The 18,995-nt window shown below is 48.8% G+C and overlaps 1 protein-coding gene across 2 annotated transcripts in view; it reads left to right on the plus strand.

Moving 5' to 3' along the window:
• The first annotated feature begins 2,115 nt into the window (after window positions 1–2,115).
• LCP2 (lymphocyte cytosolic protein 2) overlaps window positions 2,116–18,995 on the plus strand; it is a 50,064-nt gene continuing 33,184 nt past the window's right edge. The window contains exons 1-3 of one of the 2 annotated variants that reach the window (XM_088827774.1): window positions 2,116–2,438; window positions 6,953–7,015; window positions 11,966–12,012. In XM_088827774.1, the coding sequence (XP_088683900.1) occupies window positions 2,361–2,438; window positions 6,953–7,015; window positions 11,966–12,012 (188 nt within the window). In that variant the 5' untranslated portion in view covers window positions 2,116–2,360. The remainder of the gene's footprint in view (window positions 2,439–6,952; window positions 7,016–11,965; window positions 12,013–18,995) is intronic. The other variant, XM_055421794.2, reaches the window with a different exon arrangement.

The following is an 18,995-nucleotide window of genomic DNA, read 5'->3' on the forward strand; positions in this document are numbered from 1 at the left end:
GTTAATTCCAACTTCTGCTTTTCTGTAGACTTGGATTCTTGTGAGTATCGGTAAACATCATTTTAAAAATTGCTTCTCTTTCTGAGGATGATCTTGAATGTTCCTTTCCACAGGGGTGCACAGGTGTGGCATGTTTTGTTTGCTCATGAAGCATAGCCCAAGGCACACACACTCCATACCATGCCATATCACATATCACACACAGGTTCAGAATGCATTCCCTCAGCTGCCTCTTCCAAGGCTTTGCTTAAATCTCAGCTAATTCCATGATATCTTCTTTGACTTCTTTATGTCGAAGCCACTTATCTCTCTTCCTCTCTTTTCAAATGGGCTTTTTATCATTTGCTGCTCTTCTGGGGATTTAACAAGTGAAGGGACCTCTCTCATCTGTGGTAGAACTTTTGAGCAGCAGGCCATGCTTTCTAGGGCACGGTCAGTTGCAGAGAGCACTGAGGTTCCAGCCCTGTGAGAAGTGCTCGGCCTGGGCTGCCTCAGCTGATGCCTCTGGCGCCCTTGGAGAAGATGACATTAGCTCAGATTCATGGACCGTGTCCATAAAGGTGCTTAGTCGGGGATAAAGGGCAGATCTCATTTACATGAAGACCTGGAGATGTTGGTGTGTAACAATGATGGTGGGGCTCCTAGGTTGTGTATAAGATTGGAACTGCATGGCCACAGCGATCTTTGAAAAAGCTTCAGGAAGGCATCACTTCAGGGACCAGCTCAGTACATGCAACAGACTCAAACATCAGGGCAGACAGTCATTTGTATGTGCCTGTGGAGCTCTGGATAGAGTGGTGAACTTGTGTTGGAGCCTGTGATGTTACATGAATATGTTTGCTTTTGACACTGGGCTCACCCTCAGTCAAGGAGACGCTCAGCGATGAGCAGTGCAGAGTCTGAGAAACCGACTGAGAGAACCCAGACTCCCATCTCCTGTCTCCAGGGTGTGCTCTTTAGATAAAAATATGGCGAATAAATAGTGGATAGAATGTCTAGGGGAGAAGGCAATGGCAAGCCACTCCAGTACTCTTGCTTGGAAAATCCCATGGATGGAGGAGCCTGGTAGGCCGTAGTCCATGGGGTTGCTGAGGGTTGGACATGACTAAGCGACTTCACTTTCACACATTGAAGAAGGAAATGGCGACCCACTCCAGTGTTCTTGCCTGGAGAATCCCAGGGACGGGGGAGCCTGGTGGGCTTCTGTCTATGGGGTCACACAGAGTCGGACACGACTGAAGCGATTTAGCAGCAGCAGCAGCAGCAGAATGTCTAGGGGGAACAAGAGTGACTAGACTATATGGTGATATCAGTAGCAATTGTTAATTTTTTCCTTCCTTAAGTTTGTCTAGTTAAACGCATCTAAAGTTTTATGTGCATATGAAGCAATTTTTCTGTTCCTGTTTTACACATATAGAAACTGAGCTTCCTAGAGTTTGAGTCTTTGCCTGAGGTTGTCCAGCATGGAAAGAGGTATATGTGAAATGAAGCCTGGGGATTGTCCTGCTAGTCCAGTGGTCAAGACTTCATGCTCGCAAAGCAGGGGCCCGGGTTCAGTCCCCGGTCGGGGAACTGGAGCCCACATGCCGACCTAAAGATCCTGTGTGTTGCGACCAAGACCTGGCTCTGCCACATAAACCAGTGAAGAAGATGAAAGAAAGAAGGAGAGAAACGAAGCCCAGGTCTTCCCAGGGGTGCTCCTTTCTCGGTTCTGGACCCCAGCTCACTGACTCAGAGGATCCACTTGTAGTAACTATAAGGGGCCGCTAAAGAAGTTCAGCTTTACGCTTTTGAGAGAAACTGAGCCGTGGTTGGAAAGCATTGAAAGGTCATGCTCCTTCCCCTTCACTGATGTGGGAGATTGTCTATATTTTAGGTGAACCGTCAAATTAGGTTTTTCATCTGCAAAGACCCACCCAAGCAGGAATGTGGTCTAAACATATGGATGCCAGGGATTTTGATGGAAACACACTTGGGTGTCTAAGTTCCCTTCATCGCTCCTCCTACTGGGCTGGGGTAGATGGGGCCCAGTGGGGAATTACCAGCCTGTAGCTCTTTCTGCCTCTTGAGTCCCCAGAGCTGGGCTTCCTTGTTTACTTATTTAGAGCCCAGCAGAGGAAGTGGTAAAGGAAACTTGCTGAGTCGTTTTCTGAGAAGAGACCATATTTGTTCGCAGAGGAAGCTGTTGCTTTCTGGGATCTGGCTACAACAGAAAGGACAACGGCTCCAACAAGACTTTTCCAGAGGGTCCCTGCGAGTTGGAAGAGCTGAAGACACCTCCAGACTCTGGATTTGGGGTTCTCTGTCCATGGGTGCAGCGCCCGTGCTCAGCTGGTGAGCTTCATCCTGAGCGAGCAGCCATGGCATTCAAGAACGTGCCCTTTCGCTCTGAGGTCCTGAGTTGGGACCCTGACACCCTTGCAGACTATTTCAAAAAGGTGAGCCTTGCTCTTCAGTGGCTAGGGGGCTGGGCAGAGGCTTGGAGAGGGAGTGCAGGCAGAACGCGAGAGGCGTAAAAGACAGCAGTGGAGCTTCCAGGCTTGTGCCGTCTCTCTGGTTGACAGAGCAACACTGAGCTCTCCGGCAATAGGTTCTGGGGAGAAGGGAAGCCCTCAAGGGGCAAGAACCTACAGCATGCTAGGATTTGAGCTTGTCCTCTTCGGGCACAGTCGCATCTAACTCGCTCCACGATTGCTGTCCTACTGGCTCAGCTGCAAAATAAGCTCAAGGAAGCTAACTGGACCCAAACCCCAGGGACTGCATGTGATGGAGGCAGGATTCCAGTCACACCTGTCCAGTTTCAGAGTCCATGCCCTGAGACTCAGAACTGCTCTAACTGCTGTGAGATCAAGGCTTCTTGCTCGAAAGGGAAACATGGAGTCTTGCAGTGTAGGAGAGAGGAAAGGAAGGGTGGGAGACTGTGATGAATGATGCTGGAGATGGCGTCTGAGCAAGTCATTGCTTGTGACTTTGAAAGAGAGCTATTCAGCCACGTTCCTAGAATAGTCTCATGGGAACTTCATGAGGGTCTTATGATGCAGGCTGGGAAATGACATGGGCCTCAGGTTATAGCTAGGGAAACTGAGGGCCCTGAAAAGGAAAAGATTTCGGGAAGGGTCAGGGGCCAAGACTGTGGCAGAGCTGAGACCGGAGTGTTGCTGTCCTGGCTTCTCGTCTTGAAGGAGCTCAAGGATCCTTGTGTTTGGTCATCTGCTGGTGGGGCCATGGGTCACAGGCTTGCTCGGGCAGATCCCAAGTCATGTGACCCTCTGTGACTGTCCAAGGGATACGATGTCTTGTGAGGAACCACTGAGCTCTTAACACTCCCATTTCTGGAGGCTGGCCTCCAATTCAGTGGATACTCCAGATTATCACAAAGATACGGTTTTAAGTCATGACCTTAGAGGTTTTCTAAGTCAACTTACTGTTTTTCCTGGTATGGGGTAGACTCCCTGTAACACATACCCAAACCTGGGGTCTACATGGTACCAAAGTATTTAGTGTCACAACTGTTCTCCCCTAAGAAAAATGTGAAAATGTTGAATTGGGTGTGGCATGATAGAGGCACAACCTACAGATCCTGTTATTTGCTGCTTGTTGTGCATCTCATTTCTGTTATTTTTCCCTCCCTGGAAGTCAGAATAAACTTAGGTTTTAGCACAGTGGATGCAAACATTGTTGAGATAACTGACTTTTGAAAGAGTCAAAAGTATTTATTCTAAATACTTTTCTTAAATGTAGACCAAATAACTGAGGGCCATAGTGAAATTTACTAAGATGCTATGAAGTGGCATATTAGATCAATAAAGAAAGGAGAAAAGAACTGAGAATTAGCAAGGTCACTCCTGGGGACAGGCTGATGGGCAGAGGCCCAGTCTCCAATCTGAGAAAGAGAATTGCACAACCCAGGTCAGCAACTGAGGAATCCAAGGGTAAAGTTCCGTTCAGGACCGATGGCTTACAGGTCAGGATGATTCACGTAGATGCTCTCAGCCTGAGTTGGGGGAAGAGAGAATTTTCTTACAGACCCTAGACTCCAGATCATGTCCACAGAAACTGAACAGGTTCCTTTCCCAGCATGAAGGCAGGAACGAGGAGACTGAAGGGTGTTTGTGATCTAGGAAGTTCTAGCCCTTCCACAGACCCAGATAGACACCCTTCAAATACTGAGCATCTCACTTCCCCCAGAGAGCAAATGCTAAGTGAACTGACCATGGAGTCATTTAGGGTTGGATCTTAGCCACCAAAGTCCTACTGGCAGATGAAATTTTTCTTTCTTTTTTTTTAAAATCAAGGAGTGTGTCATATTTCTGATTTAGGCATGCCATTTTCTTTTTCTTCCTTTTAATTTATTTTTGTTTCTTTATTTGACTGTGCTGGGTTTTAGTTGTGGTGTGCAGGATCTGCGTTGTGACATGCTGGATCTCTCAGTTGTGGCGTGAACCCAAGCCCCCTATATTTGGAGTGAGCCACTGGACCCCCAGGGAAATCCCAGCCAGTTTACTTTCTAACGAAGCACTGGGGCCAGGTCCCCCTTAGAGGCACCTCCCCAACCAGCCCTGGAGTCAGCCACGCCTTGGCTTGAATCCTGACTCTGCCACCTGCTAGCTTGCTGACCCTTCCTTAGTTACCACACCTCTCTGTGCCTTGGCTTCCTCGTCAGTAAAACAGAGATACTAATAGTGACGAACTCATGGGATTGTTGGGATAGATCGAGGAAATGCGTGTGTGAGGCCTCCAGCAGAAAGGAGGGCCAATTCATGTTCGAGCGTCCCGTTCTCCTACTCTATTCACTGGACCCTGCCTGGGGACTCCGCTGCAGACCAGCGGGCTTTTGTGTTTTACTGTCTCAGACACATGCAGCTCATCCTTTGTCTGGAACTTAAGCCCTTGAGGATTGAGGTCATGTTTTCTAATTATTTAAGTCCTCTAATTCCTTTTGACTTAGCCGAAAGGGATCCTTGGACCATGCGATGGAGAAGACTCTGGATCAGAGCCATGAGTTCTAATCCTAGCCATGTCCCCAACTCACTGTGTGACCTTCAGCCAGTCCCTTCCCCTCTCTGGGCCTTAGTTGTCCTATCCACAACACTAGGTACCTGCTCAGAGCAGTACCAGCCAGAGCTTGTCACTCATAAGAATTATTTGGGTATATGCTAAAAAGACAGGGCTTCCCTGGGAGCTCAGTTGGTAAAGGATCTGCCTGCAATGCAGGAGACATGGGTTCGGTCCCTGGGTCAGGAAGATCCCCTGAAGAAGGAAATCCCCTGGATTTTCCAGTATTCTTTCCTGGAAAATCCCATGGACAGAAGAGCCTGGTGAGCTACAGTTCATAGAGTCACAAAGAGAAGAATACTACTGAAGTGACTGAGCATGCATGCATGCCTGCTGAAAGGACAGAGGTCTTACTCCCAGGCCTAGAGATTACTGACTCAGAATCAAGCTTCCAGGCAGGCCCCCGTCTGCAGGACTGTCTGTCTATCTAGAGTCCAAGTCAGAACTCTGGAAAATCAGAGATTCAGCTGATAACGCCAAAGGCAAAATTGATGAATTAAAGGCAGTTGAATATTCCAAGAACAATTTCACCCACTTGTAACATGGATAAAAGGGATGTTTGGGGCTATGCAGAAGCTGGTTTCTTCCCAAGAACCACTAAATCATTTTTTCCGAGCTTTCTAATATTCATTTATTCTGAGTTTTCTAATACTCTGTTACACCGTGAGGTTCACAACAATTGCACTCACTCTTTTGATTTCTTGGCCATAATAAAAGGTTATGATTTTAAGTTTGCACCAAAAGAAGGCCTCCACAAACTGTGAAATCCATACTTGTGAGGAGAAGCTGAGATTCTCAAGGACAAACATTTTACCTTAAATTCTCTAGCTAGAAACCTAAAATTTAGAAATATTTCAAAGGTAAATGCTTACACTGTTGAGGACTAGGTCAAACAGGCACCTGCTTCAATTGTCAATTGATGTGACTCTGGGAAAGCAACAGGTTCTGAAAATGATCGTTCCCGTTGAGGCTGTAATTCTATTCTAAGACTCTGACTATTTAAAATAGAAGAAAAAATTTTATGCAAAAGAATATCTATGATGTTTTTTGATCTTGTAGGTTAAGGTGCACTCAAGTCTGTTCACTTACCGTTTGTAAGTTTTACTGTTAGTAACTAAAAGGAGAACATTCCTGATAGAGATATTAAAGCCTTGCTCTGAAGCCCTCTGTCACCTGCCTATCCATGGAACCTTATATAAGTTACTTGACTCTTTGTGCCTTTGACTCTCCATTTGAAAAATGTGAAGCTTAAATGATTAAAATTTGTTTAAACATTTAGAATGGTGCCTACCATATAACAAGTGTTCAGTAATTATTAGAAGTTTCGATTATCATTGTTACAGCAGAAGTTTGGGGAAAAAACTAAATGTTCAGCAATAGAACAAATTAAAATAATGTTCAAAATCACTTTGTAATAACATGAGGCAGTGCCTTTATTTTTCAAGAGAAAAGACAAGATAAAGAGATTGAATATGAATGATAACATTGATTATGTTTAGAAAGATGCTTTGGAAAAACCACTGAAGGAGACACATTGCCATGTTCACCAAGGTTGTCTTTGGGTGATGATGGCTACTGTTTATTTTCTTCTTTCAACTCTTTTCTATTTGCTGGAGAAGCATATGGCCAGCCCTTTGCAGCCCTAACAGCATTCTTTCTGTAGGGGTTGGCCTCAAAGCCTTCGACAGGCAATTTCTCCATTTTAAAGTCCCAAGGGGTTAGTTAGTGAAAGCAGGGCTGATGTAAGGATAGGGCCCCTCTGATAGACAGGGAGGGGAGCGGGGAGCCTGGCTAGCCACAAGTACCACAAATTGCTGAGCTCCTGGGGCAGGCAAGGAAGGGGAACCAATGGCATGAACCTGAGTGCACTGACGGCACCTCCTCTCCTCTGTTTCAGCTAAACTACAAGGACTGTGAAAAGGTCGTGAGGAAATATCACATTGACGGGCCACGGTTTCTGGTGAGTGCTGGCTTCTAGTTCAACACATTATGACCAAAACTCTTCTGTAACTTTAGCCACTGGCTGCAGAGCCAACTGCAGCCTGTCTCTGAGGCTGCTCAGGGGCAATGCCTGTCTTCAGGATCCCATACAACCCAAGACCTTCTTCAGGGTTTTGTATGAGCACCTCTCTCATCACCTCTCGGGATCCTCCTATTTAGAATACCTCCCAGATCTTTCACTGACACTAAGGTACATTCTGAAGTCAAAGTGTAAGTAGGAATCAAATTACAGTTAACACACACACACACATACCCCCTCTTGAAAATCTATTCAAATAGCGCTCATACTCTGGGAAGGTTAAGGGGACAAACAGCCACATGGGAGAATGGAAGACTCTCTTTTCCGATTTGTCACCGCAGGGGACATACTCACTGCCCGGAATAAAGGGTAGAATCACCCTCCTTACCTCAGTCATGTCCGTCTTTCTCTTTACTAAATTCACATCATCCGTTTTGTGCCAATTAACACACATGTGCTACGACGCTCTCTACTCCTTTATACTGTAAAAAGTTTCCAGTGTAATAAAGATGCAGCTCTGCATGAAGGACGAAGCCATTCAAAGAAGGGGCTGCTGCTCTAATTGGAGTTTGAGCCGCTGGGCAGTGACTGGGGAGGTGGTGTAAGCATTTCCCCTGGAATGACACTTTTGCCGATGGAGGCCCTGACTGCACCAATCCAGCCCTTTTGGTTGTGTTTCTTCACTGTTCAAAAATGAAGCAGGAACAAGCCTTCAAAGGTCTCATGGGGTCAATGTTCCCGGTTTGGATTTGGACTCAGTGGATAAGTCAAACTGTTTCCTTGCAAGACCTGGTCAGCAGCACTGAGGAAACTGGGCTATGAGGCTTTAGGGATGGAAGGGGCCATAGAGGGTACGCACTCTAGTTTTCCACCCAGTACCCCAATCCATTTCCTGTATTGATTCTCTGCTACCAATAGCTTCTTGAATTCCCTCACTGATAGTGAGCTCACTACCATACACAGTCATCTGTTCCTTTCTGAGCAGTACTTAAGTCTCACACTGAGACCAAACTTATGCCCCTTTTGCTGTCATGTGCCATATGAGACATCTTCATTCACTGTTCCATGTAAATCATTCATCATTCACCCTGCCATTCACTTAACAAGGACTTTCCTGGGCTCCTTTTATATACCAGACCATGCCATGTGCTGGGAATGTGGAGATGATTAAGATGTGATTTCTGCCTCCCAGAAGCTTTTTTTATAGCAGAAATTTATCTCCAGGAAGGCTCTAACCACCACCTCAATTGCAATTAGAGAAACATGTACAGAAATGTGATGTGATTTATTCTGTCACACACCTAGTAACTGGACTAAAGCGTACATTTAATTTAATTTAACACTGCTTGAGTTTTGAACAGTGCTACTTCTTTGCACTGGGCTTTAAGACAATAGATTTTGAGCATTTAATTGTTATTCTTGCAACTTACTGCTAAATCTGAATATTTCATTCTTTTAGCTTTTAGCTAGAACTGAGAACTGAGACTTCTCAGGGCTGAGTCGAAAGGGAGTAAGACCTCTTTCTTGAAGATGGTCCTGGTTGTAGTCCTGGGTGACCTCTAACAAGTGCACGCCCTCTCTGAACTTCTCCTTGTTCCTTCCTCTGTAACGGAGCACACTGGACTGAGTGACAGTGGGTGACAGTCCAGCCCAGCTCTGGGGGGTCCCCCCATCCCCTCTTGTGAGCCTCAGGCCTGCTGAGACAGGGCTGTTGCCTTGGAGGAGATTTGCCTTCTCTACCCCGGTGTCTGGGATGTGCCGGGCGCTCAGAGAGTGCCGCTTACACTCACTACTGTGCGAACAACAAGGAGCCCGAAGAGGAGCTCGAGGAGGCGGGGAGTCAGGGGCAGAGCCCAGCCCTGCCCTGGCGGCTTCTGCGAAAACAGCCTTCCATGCCAGACACTCTGGGTGTGACCTGGGCTTTGATCTGAGCTCTCAGCTATCACCCTTTCCAGCTTCACGATGTCCAGAGCATTCTGCTTCAAGGGTGAAAACGGAAGGCCCCGGCCGTCTTCACCCCTCCGCCCCTCCATTTCTCTCCGCTCTCTCCCCTCCTCCATCCTTCCCTCCCTCCCTCCCTGCCTTCCTTTTTCCTTTCTTCAGTGCAGGAGCGAGTGGCTCCCTTGAATCTGTTCTGTCAGCATTTTGTTTTCCACTGAGAAGTCTGGTGAGGGAACGGGGGTTTTATGCTCCCAAAAGGCTAAGGAAGAGGAGGGCACATGCTTGGAAGCTGTGTCAGTTAGAAAGGTGTGCGGCTGCATGAGAGAGAAACTGAACCACAGTGGCTCAACCAAAGAGGGCTTATCTTTCTCAAGTGACGAGAAGTCTAGAGGTGGGCACTCGGGGCTGGAGAGATGCTAAAGGAAGTCGTCAGGAACTCAGGCCTCACCTAGCCATTGGAAGCTCTCTGTGGCTTCTGTCCTAATGGCTATAAGATGGTCACTGCATCTCCAGGCATTACATCTGCATTCCAAGCAAGAGGGGGAGGGGGAGGGCAAAGAGTGAAAAACTCAAGGTGCATGGGGATTGCATTCCCCTTTATTTTCAGGGGTACTTTCCCAAAAGCTTTATTCAGTTAGACTTCAGATTATATCTCACCGGCCACAATGGAGTCCCGTGACCTTGGTCACATGCAAGAGAATTTAGTATGTTAAATATTTTGAACTGGACACATTTACTGCCCTGAACAAAATTCAGACCCCATCAGTAAGGGAGCAAGAGAGTGGATATTGGGTAGGCAAGCGACAGTGTCTGCTACAACGCCTCTCTAGGCCGGGTCCAGTTCTCAGCTTTTCTTGCTCTCTTGTCCCTCTTAAGAACACACTCAGCACTTAATCATATTCCTGTAAAGCCACTAGTCTAACTCCAAGTCATTGTACAAGTAACTCAGAGTTTCCAGACTTCGCTGAAGGTCTTTGAAGAAGGTAGAGGCGGGGCTTTTACACTGTTGCATCGCACAGAAAAATTCTCCAAACATCGTGTTTGTGTGCTCAGCTGCTCACTTACGTCTGACTCTTTGTGACCCCATGGACTGTAGCCTGCCAGGCTCCTCTGTCCGTGGGATTCTCCAGGTGAAAATCCTGGGGCTGGTAGCCATTTCCTCCTACAGGGGATCTTCCGAACCCAGGGAGCAAACCTGCATCTCCTGGATTGCAGGCAGATTCTTTACAGCTTGAGCCATGGGGGAAGCCCAAACATGTTTACCATCTTCCATCTTTCCTCCCAGTTCCTATCCCTGTTTCAAAGGCCCTTCTCTGTATTTCTAGCCACACTCACATGCTTACGTTTTCCTTCACCTCTTCCTGAAATCCCCTCAGCTATGTCTTTGACTGAACGGAAGAGGAGGCAATGGCCCACTGCTAGTCCTCAGCGTTCATCCCTCTGGCTGCTCCCAGGAAGCCCTCCAATCCGCATGCCACACTGCTAGCATGAGTCTTGGTATCTTCCCTGAGGAAGGAGCGGTTCCAGGGAGGGGATGCCATGGCTCAGTGATGTAAAAAAAAGGAGTTAAGAAGTTTGGTGAAGGTCTTGATTGTCTCAGGACTCTTGCCAAAGCCTCCTTCCCAGCCCTGTCGCAAGGTCTGATATGGGGGCTGGATCAGACTCCGTTCCTAAGAGCTGAAGTGGATGAGACCATAAGCACATTTTAAGAGGCCCCAGTCCCAGTGCCAGCTGGGCTTAATGGGAAGTTTGCCCAGCTCATCTCAGAAGGCAGCCAAAATCCTGGCAGGCAGCTCCCAGCCCAGAGCGGAAGAAGCAAAGACACTAACTAACCTTCAACAGCCAGCCAGACCCCAGCTGCTCCCCCACCCCCGGGACAGAAATTGCTCACCTAAACCCCGTTCATCACTCTCAAAACGTCTGTCAGGCACAGGACACACTTCATCTCAGTCAGTCCTCACAGCCCCTGAAACGGAGCTGTTCATATTATCAAGGTTCCCATTATACAGATAAGGAAACTGAGGCTTAGAGAGATTAAGTGTCTGTCCCAAGTCAGGGAACTGCAAAGTGAGGAACCAAGATTCTAAACCAGCCTGTCCAACTCCAACGCCCCCCACCCCGACCACTGGGCCTCGGGCCTCAATCAGACCATTGAAGGGGTCCCTTCTTTGCTCAGCTTCGGTTCCGTCGGGCATGTGCCCACCCTCTTTGCTTCCCTCTTCCCTCTCCCTCCCCTCCTGTCTTCCAACACGGGCCACTAGGGCTCCAAAAGGCTTAGTCGTGGTAGGAGGAAGCTCACAGGAAGGAAATAGCCCACAGAAGCCGTAGAGCAGGGTCCTGGCTGCAGCTCCATCGCCTACAGGCTGAAATCCCCTTACACCCCCGGGCCCCACTTTCTCACTAAAATGAGACAACGCCGACAGTTTCTACATCACAGGGCTGATGCGAGGATTAATCAAGGTGTTGTAAGGAGGCAGAGTCGGCTCTTAACAAACATGAGTCTCTTTTTCCTTCCCCCTCTCGGTTCCCTCAGGACAGCCTCTTTATTGCTTCCTCACATCTAGAGAATCCTGCCAACACTTCCAGTGAAGGAGGCCGCTGGGCTGTGACGAGGCCACGGAGCACGGACTCCTTCTTCAGGCCGGCTGCTCACAGCCGTTTCACACGGCAACTGAGGGCCTGAGGTCTGGGGTGGGAGGCTAGGAAAGCTGAGATAACTTGGCCAAGTCCACAGAAAATCTAAGTTTCGGGATCCCTGTGACCCGATGTGGCTGTCCCGGGCCCGCGGGCTCCAGTGCCCCGTCTAGAACCTGCCTGCTCGACCGGGTGGATGCGGCCTCCTCTTCCACTGGCTGCAGTCCCACTGCCCCCTGTCATTTCATACCTGACTCTGCTCACCTGACCCGGAGCCCCTCCTGCGGGTTGTAACTACCACTGTCTCCATTTCAGAACCTGGCAGAGAACGACATCCAGAAGTTCCCTAAGCTCCGCGTGCCGTGAGTACTGACCTGATGACTGGGGAGGGATGGGGAGTGGACCTGGGATGCTGAGCTACTTTTCTGTCACTGTCAGCTTAAAGTAGGAGAGCAATCAGGAAGAGAGAAGGCAAGAGCAGCGTTCGCGAAAGAGAAGTTACATGATGTGTTGAGAAACAGAAGTAACGGTTCTGGTCCAGCTGGTATTTGGCTGCTCTTGCCAAAGATAAGCCTGATTATGGACCGTGTTTTCATCTCTTCTCTCCCAAAGTGGGGTGGGTGGCCTTAGAAAGTAGCACCAGAATCAAGAGATCTTAGATTTCATCATGGTTTTCATCACCAACTCAGTAATTGCTTCAGTTTTTTGGACCTCGGTGAAATGAGAGCATTGGACCAGATGAGTCTGGCAATGGACTCCATTTGGTCTGTCAATAATGACCATTTTGGGTGGCTGCTACGGGCATCGTGTTGAGAAGAATTCTGAGGAAAAGGGGGCCAATTCTGAGGTCTGACATGGGTGCAAAAATGTGAAGTTGCAGTGTGCATATTGGGCCATGTTTTCTGCCCTTCTAGCAGACGTCTCACACTCGGATGCTTGCAGGAGCCAGATAGAAATGTGTGAAATGGGCCAGGCTGAAAAATACAAAGTCCAATCATTTCACCACCTTTGAATAAAGCTTGAATATGGAGAAATATTTTTCTGCTGTAAGAAAAACAATAGGGTCTCAGTTGCAGCGATTGGGCTCTTTCTTGCATCAGGTGGGATGTTTCTCTGTGGTGCAGGGATTCTCTAGTTATTTTACGTGGATTCCCCAGTTGTGGTGCAGAGGCTCAGTTGTTGCGGTGTATGGACTTGGTTTCCCTGAGGCATGTGGGATCCCCGATCAGGGATCAAACCTGCCTCCCCTGCATTGCAAGACAGATTCTTAACCAATGTACCTCCAGGGAGGTCTTAATGCCCAATCTTTGAATTTATCAAGTAGCTAGAAATACAAGTTTTATACAATATATCTCAATTTTTAAATGTTGGTCAAATATTTTTTAATATTGTGAATGCTAAAGTAAGCACCCTTATGGGCTAGATTTAGTGTGGAGGCCCCTAGTCTGAGACCTCCACTCCAGACACCCTCTGGGGTCCTTTCTCTTGCTCTAAATGTCTTAGGGCTCACAACGATGAAAGGGAAGTAGGTCAATGAAATAGGAGGTGAAAAGCTTTGTGAACAGGTAGAGCTGCCAGAGTAGCTCAAATAATAAAAATACGACTCTCAGGTTTCCCTCATCTGGAAGGGTGAAGAAAAAGAAGGGAGTAAGGATTTGCCTTTGATACTGCCTGTCTCCAGGGGCCATTATTGTTGAAGAATAATTGATTTTAAGAGTTTTTTCCCTAGTCCAAAATGGCTATTTAAATCTAACTTAAATTAAAAATTCAGGGACTTCCCTGGTGGTTCAGTGATCTAACACTCCATGCTCCCAATGTAAAGGGCCTGGGTTCGATTCCTGGTCAGGGAACGAGATCCTGTATGCTACAACCAAGGGTTCCCATGCTGCATCTAAAAATCCTACCTGCCACACTTAAAAGATCTTGCATGCCATAACTATGAACCAGTGCAGCCAAATAACTAAAAATAAAGATTTAAAAAGTAATAAAACATTCAGCCCCTCAGAGGCACTAGCCACATTTCAAGGGCTCAATAGCTAGATACAGTGGTGACGGTTATGTTGGACATTATAGATGTGATGCCCTAGGAAAAGGCCACAGTTCTAGGTCAAGGAGAGAACTTAACATACAGCAGTGAGAACTGGTGGTTGGTGGGCCACAGTCAGCCTGTCGACACGTTAAGCTGGATCCACACAGTGTTTTAAAATCAAGAAGTGGCATCAGCAAAGACTTTGGGGAAGAAGGGAACCTAACTTGGCTCTTGAAATATATTGAGAGTGGTCAGTTGAAAAATGATTGAAAGACATTCTAGAAATGGGGACTATCTTGCGAAGGCATGCCACCCGTGCGTTTACGGGAGCTGCAGGTAGGTCAGAGCACTTGAGGCGCACGTGGGGGTGTGAGCAGTACAAAGATCACAGTAGCTGGCTGCGCTTGTGAAGGGCGCTGAGAGCTGTCACGAGTCTGTTGGTGAAGTGAGCTCGCCCGGGGGAGCACTGAGGTAAAACCTGCGTGTTGACTCTCTCCAGGCTGTGTAAAAGGTGATGCAGAGGAGGGCTCAGCTGGAGGCATGGAGCCTGGTTAGGAATGATGGCTGTGATCCTGCTGTGAGACGGCAGCTTCTCCCACAGCTGTGGCTAGGAGATGCTGGGAGAAGGGGATTCAATCAGAGCAGTAGAAGGAAGGAGATGAGGAAGGCACTTTCAACTGGGAAGATCATTTTTTTTAATCTTAAGGCTGAGCTGAGCTGATGTCTGCAGTTCAACGTGAGGTGGCGGTGGGATATTTCTGCAGTTATTTAAAAACTAAAACAACAACTTGGACTGCAGTAAAAATTCCCCTCCAGTGTGTTTGCCCCCCCAAAGCAAGTCATGAGGGCTATCCATGGAGCATGAAAGGTGAACTGGTGGGGAAGGCATCCAGGGAAGGTCTGGCAGCCCTGATCAGGTGATTCTGAGTGTGAGCATTGGTATAAAAAGTACCAATTTTCAGCTATACCTCTGTGAGCTCTGTGCCTGAGATGAGTCCTACAGTACTCTGAGTTTCCAAGTGTATAAAATGAAGGAATGGGTTACATGAACTTCCTGAGCACATTCTTTTAAAAGATATTATTTCAGATCTGAACAGGCAGACAGGAGAGCTTAGTAAGTAAAATGCAGGTTCTGAGATCAGACTAGTTGAGACTCAATTCTTCCATTCATTAGCTACGAGTCTGTGGACAAGTTATCAGAGTTCCCTGAGCCTCAGCTTCCTCATCTGTAAAATGGGGACAATAATAGACCCTATCTCAAAGGACCAGTAAGAGAGTTAGAAGAAATAATGAAGATAGAATAAAATTTACTGAAGAGGCATTAACTATTCCAGCCATTTTATGCAAAATCCCAATGACCACCATTTCAGATTTTTACTAATGATTTTATCCTACTAACCGGGGAGGATGAAAGAATAGAAAGGCATGGGCTTTGGAGCAAGGCAAAGCCAGATTCTAAAGCAGGCTCTGCCTCCTACCAGCTGTGGGACTCAGGCAAGACATTTCAAGTCTGAGCCTCAGGTTGCTCATCTAGAGGAGAGGAAAGAGAGTGGGCAGTGTATGTGGGTGCGTGGGTCAGTGGGAGGCAGTCCACATAAGCTCCTGTGTGTATAGATATTCAGGGCTCACTTGTTCCATTCCTTTGTACACAGGTCCACTTTCCCTAGACCATTTCCCTAAAGGGCTATAGAAAAGAAATTGTGTCTATGTACAGTAGACCAAAACAAGATTACACTCCTCTGAATATCTCAATTTCCTTAAATTTGCTTTAAAAAGTCAGTGCTAAATGGATTTTGTAAGAAGGCAGTTTCTGGTGGGAAAGTGTTCTCTGTCTGCAGACATAGGACTGTCTCAGGCCTAGTTTCTCCCAGAGACCTCACAGACAATGTGACGGAGGAGAGTTTTAAAATAAAACAATGTAACATCCTTTTAGAGGACCGAGCCTAGCACCTTTTATAGAACTTAGCATGATCTGGTTAAATCGATAGAATGCACGATAAAATCTTCTGATGATCATCTGGAATCCTTTTTTTTTTAATGCTGTAAGTTTTTGTTGCTATTTTTCATGGGGTCTTTGTTGGTGCTCAAGGGCTCTCTTTGATCATGCTCAGTGGCGGGCACCCTGTAGTTGAAGTGTGTGGGCTTCACTTTCCATGGCTTCTCTTGTTGCAGAGCACAGGCTCTAGAGTGCAAGGGCTCAGTAGTTAATGGTGCATGAGATTAAGTTGCCCGTAGCATGTGGGATCCTCCCAGAGCAGGGATTGAACCCATGTCCCCTGCATTGGCAGGCAGACTGTTATCCAGTGTACCACCGGGCAATTCCAATGCTATAAATTTTATGTTTAAAATAATACAGTGTAACTTAATAAAAATAAGAAGAGGGCAGGGATGTGGTGGTAATGTAGGCAACAGATAGGTATTGGATGATTCTCTTTATAACATCAATGATCACTGTCCCCATTATCCATAGTGGAATTAGGATGGAAAAAGCTAAGATCCAGTTAGAGAGAAAAGGCAGTCATGCCTGTTGATTTGTCTGTCTTCTGAAAAGGCTGTCGTCTCCTAACCTCAGAGACAGCTCCCTGTCTCATCTGCTCAGCGCCTACCTAAGATATGAAGATAGCAAAGAATGGCGGGCAGGATGGAGGGAGGGTGCAAAGCTGAACACAGGGAGATGGCCCACAGGACACGTGCTCAGCTCCCAGCAGACTGGGATGGGGCCAGGTCCCTCTCCAACATGTGCCTTCCCTCACTGGCCGAAGCCCTGCCCAGGTGCCCCGTCCTTCCTACATGGGAGGTGCCTCCATTCCGCTGACTGCCGCTCCTCCTCCTCAATGCGAGCCCAGAGCACTTGACTTCTGCTCAGCTCCATGTGAAAAACCCGCATGGGGCCTTTGACAAACACCTCCCCCAGCGCCCTGCTGTCCTTGCTGGTGAAACTGAGGATAACTCTTCCCAGCTACTACACAAAATGACCGTGGAGCACAAGGAACATAAGACTTGTAAATCCGTCAGGGGAGAGCATGGCTGAGAAGTGGGGAGACCCTCAGATTCTTGCTTTCCGCTCATATGCCTGGCTGCCCCTGGAGGCCTGAGTCTTGAGACCGATGTCCTGGCTTCTCCCTGGCTCCTCAGGTGACAGGACAGAATTGTGGAAGGTTTGACTCTTGGTTCACAGAAGACTTGCCTTTAAGGAGGAAATTTGTTCCTTTAAAGAAGGAAATGCAAATGAAAGCCAGATTGCGTGTGAGAAGGAGGGCTGGGAGCGGGGGTCAGGGTGGCGTCAGCAGGGAGGCGGTGAGGGGCAGAGGAGGGCCTCTGGGCGAGGGGCAGGCCAGTGTGCCTCTGAAACCTGGGTCAAGGGAGCAGCTCCCCGTCCCCCCAAGCCCTCTAGGAGACAGGGAAACTCATCTACAGCTCACACTGTGCGGACTTCGGTAAGAAAAACATTTCAGCTGTGCCCGAGACACATGATCACACAGGCAACAAAACAGCGTCTGGGGAATAACAGTGACTCTTACTTGTGCTGTGGGCTCTGACACTTTCCATTCCTCCCTTCCTCCCTGCCTGCCTTTATTCCCAGTTTCCTTCTTACTTCTGTTGACCAGCAAAGTTGATTTCAAGACGCCTCCACCCCCACTGGCAGAACACAGGGACCATGGAAAGGGAGCCCCACGTGTCCTGGGAGAGCCCTACAGGGGCCACAACAGGACAGAGACCCTGAGCTCTGCTTCCGTTCCCCCACCTCCCTCTGCTTCCTCCATTTTTATTCTTTTAAAAACAAGTCCAAGAAGACCAGATCACAGGAGTGATTTCACAAGCTTTCAGCCCATAGGACCCACCCATGTCTCTGGGGCGCTTATTGTGACTGCATCCAGCGGCTCCCAGCCTCTCCTGGACGCTCTGATGGGTTAAGTCTCCAGCGTGCCTGGTCATCAGTGTTTGTGGCTATGGTCAGGCCGGTCAGGGATTCTCCAGCTAGGGCCAACCCTCCTGTTTCTCTGATGAGGAAGGGAGGACTAGGGAGGGCAATACTTGGCCTGAGGTCAGGCCGTGGGCACTGTCTGGGGGCAGGAGGCTGCAGTCACACTCACCAGGAACCCCCTCCCAACCTCTGTACCGTCCAGCATGACCAGGGGAGGCCTCCACCTGAGAAGTCAGAGACCCGCCCCCATCACACAGCGAGCGAGGGGTCTTGTCTGCCACGGCCTGGCTTCCTGCGGAAAGGTCCGCTCTGATTCTGTGGCTAAAGAGGGAGAACGGTGTCCGCCCGAGGCCCAGCCCCCGTCGGTCTCTCCTGGAGCTGAGTGCGGCCTGGGGTTTGTGGGAAGGAGGGGGAATGAGTCACCTCCAGCCACTCACTGTCGCTTGGTCCTCTGGGGGCGTGGGAGTGAGTTGGGGACGGCCATGGGGGTTTGCAGGCAGAGGTGCAAGAACTTCTTGCTCTGATCCCCAGCACCACTGCCCTGCGCACGCGCCCCCCCGCAGCCAGCGGCCCCAGCTGCGGGGAGGGGGTGCTCTGAGGTCCCCAAAGCAGGAGGTCTGGGGGCCCCACGTCTGTGTCAGCCTGGGCTGCCAGCCCCTCTCTGGCCCTGCTGCTCTCAGCTTGCGCTGCTCCTCTGTGGGGCTGCGGTTTGCCATTTCCTTCCTTCGCCAGTTAGAGCCCCAGCAGCCTCCCGCCCGGCTGCTGAAGATACCAGATACAGTAAGGAGTTGCCTAGAGCAGCAGGTCTTTTCAGGATCAAAGCCGCTGTGCCAGCCAGTCAGGGCCACCCCGCTTCTCCCTGTGCCCTCCCTTACCACCCTTACTGTGCGGGGGACCCGCTCCCCAGCACCCCCTTCAGGTCCTGCAGAAGTGTCACCTCCTCCCGGAGGCCCGCTGGGTGGTTTTTCAATTGTGACCGCACCCTGCTCCTGCACTCCCGCCCCCCTCGCCCAGCCCGCACCTCTGCTGCCTGCGTGTACACACAGCTCTCACCTTGAATTTCACTTCCTCCACTGTTCACTGTTTGTCGTCTGTCTGTCTTCGCTAGCAAGTAAGCTCCTCGAGAGCAGGGATCTTTGTTTTGTTCACCGAGGTGCCCTGAACCCCAGCAGAGCTGCTGGCGCTTAGGTAGCCTGGAGTGCGCACTGTTGAGTGAAGGTCTGACTGAATGGGGGTGGCTGCGCCCTGACCGATGCTCTGCAGGCGCCTCGCTGCTGCCTGTCAGAGGAGGGAGCAGAGGGACTCTCGTCAGCTTCTTGAACAACAGCTTAAAAGGAAACAGAGGAACCAGAAACAAGCAATCTTGTGGTGTGATTGGAGCTTCCACTGGG

This window comes from Moschus berezovskii, chromosome 18 (assembly GCF_049115385.1).
Source record: "Moschus berezovskii isolate FMDL1 chromosome 18, NW_MosBer_1.0, whole genome shotgun sequence".
Taxonomy (NCBI): Eukaryota; Metazoa; Chordata; class Mammalia; order Artiodactyla; family Moschidae; genus Moschus; species Moschus berezovskii.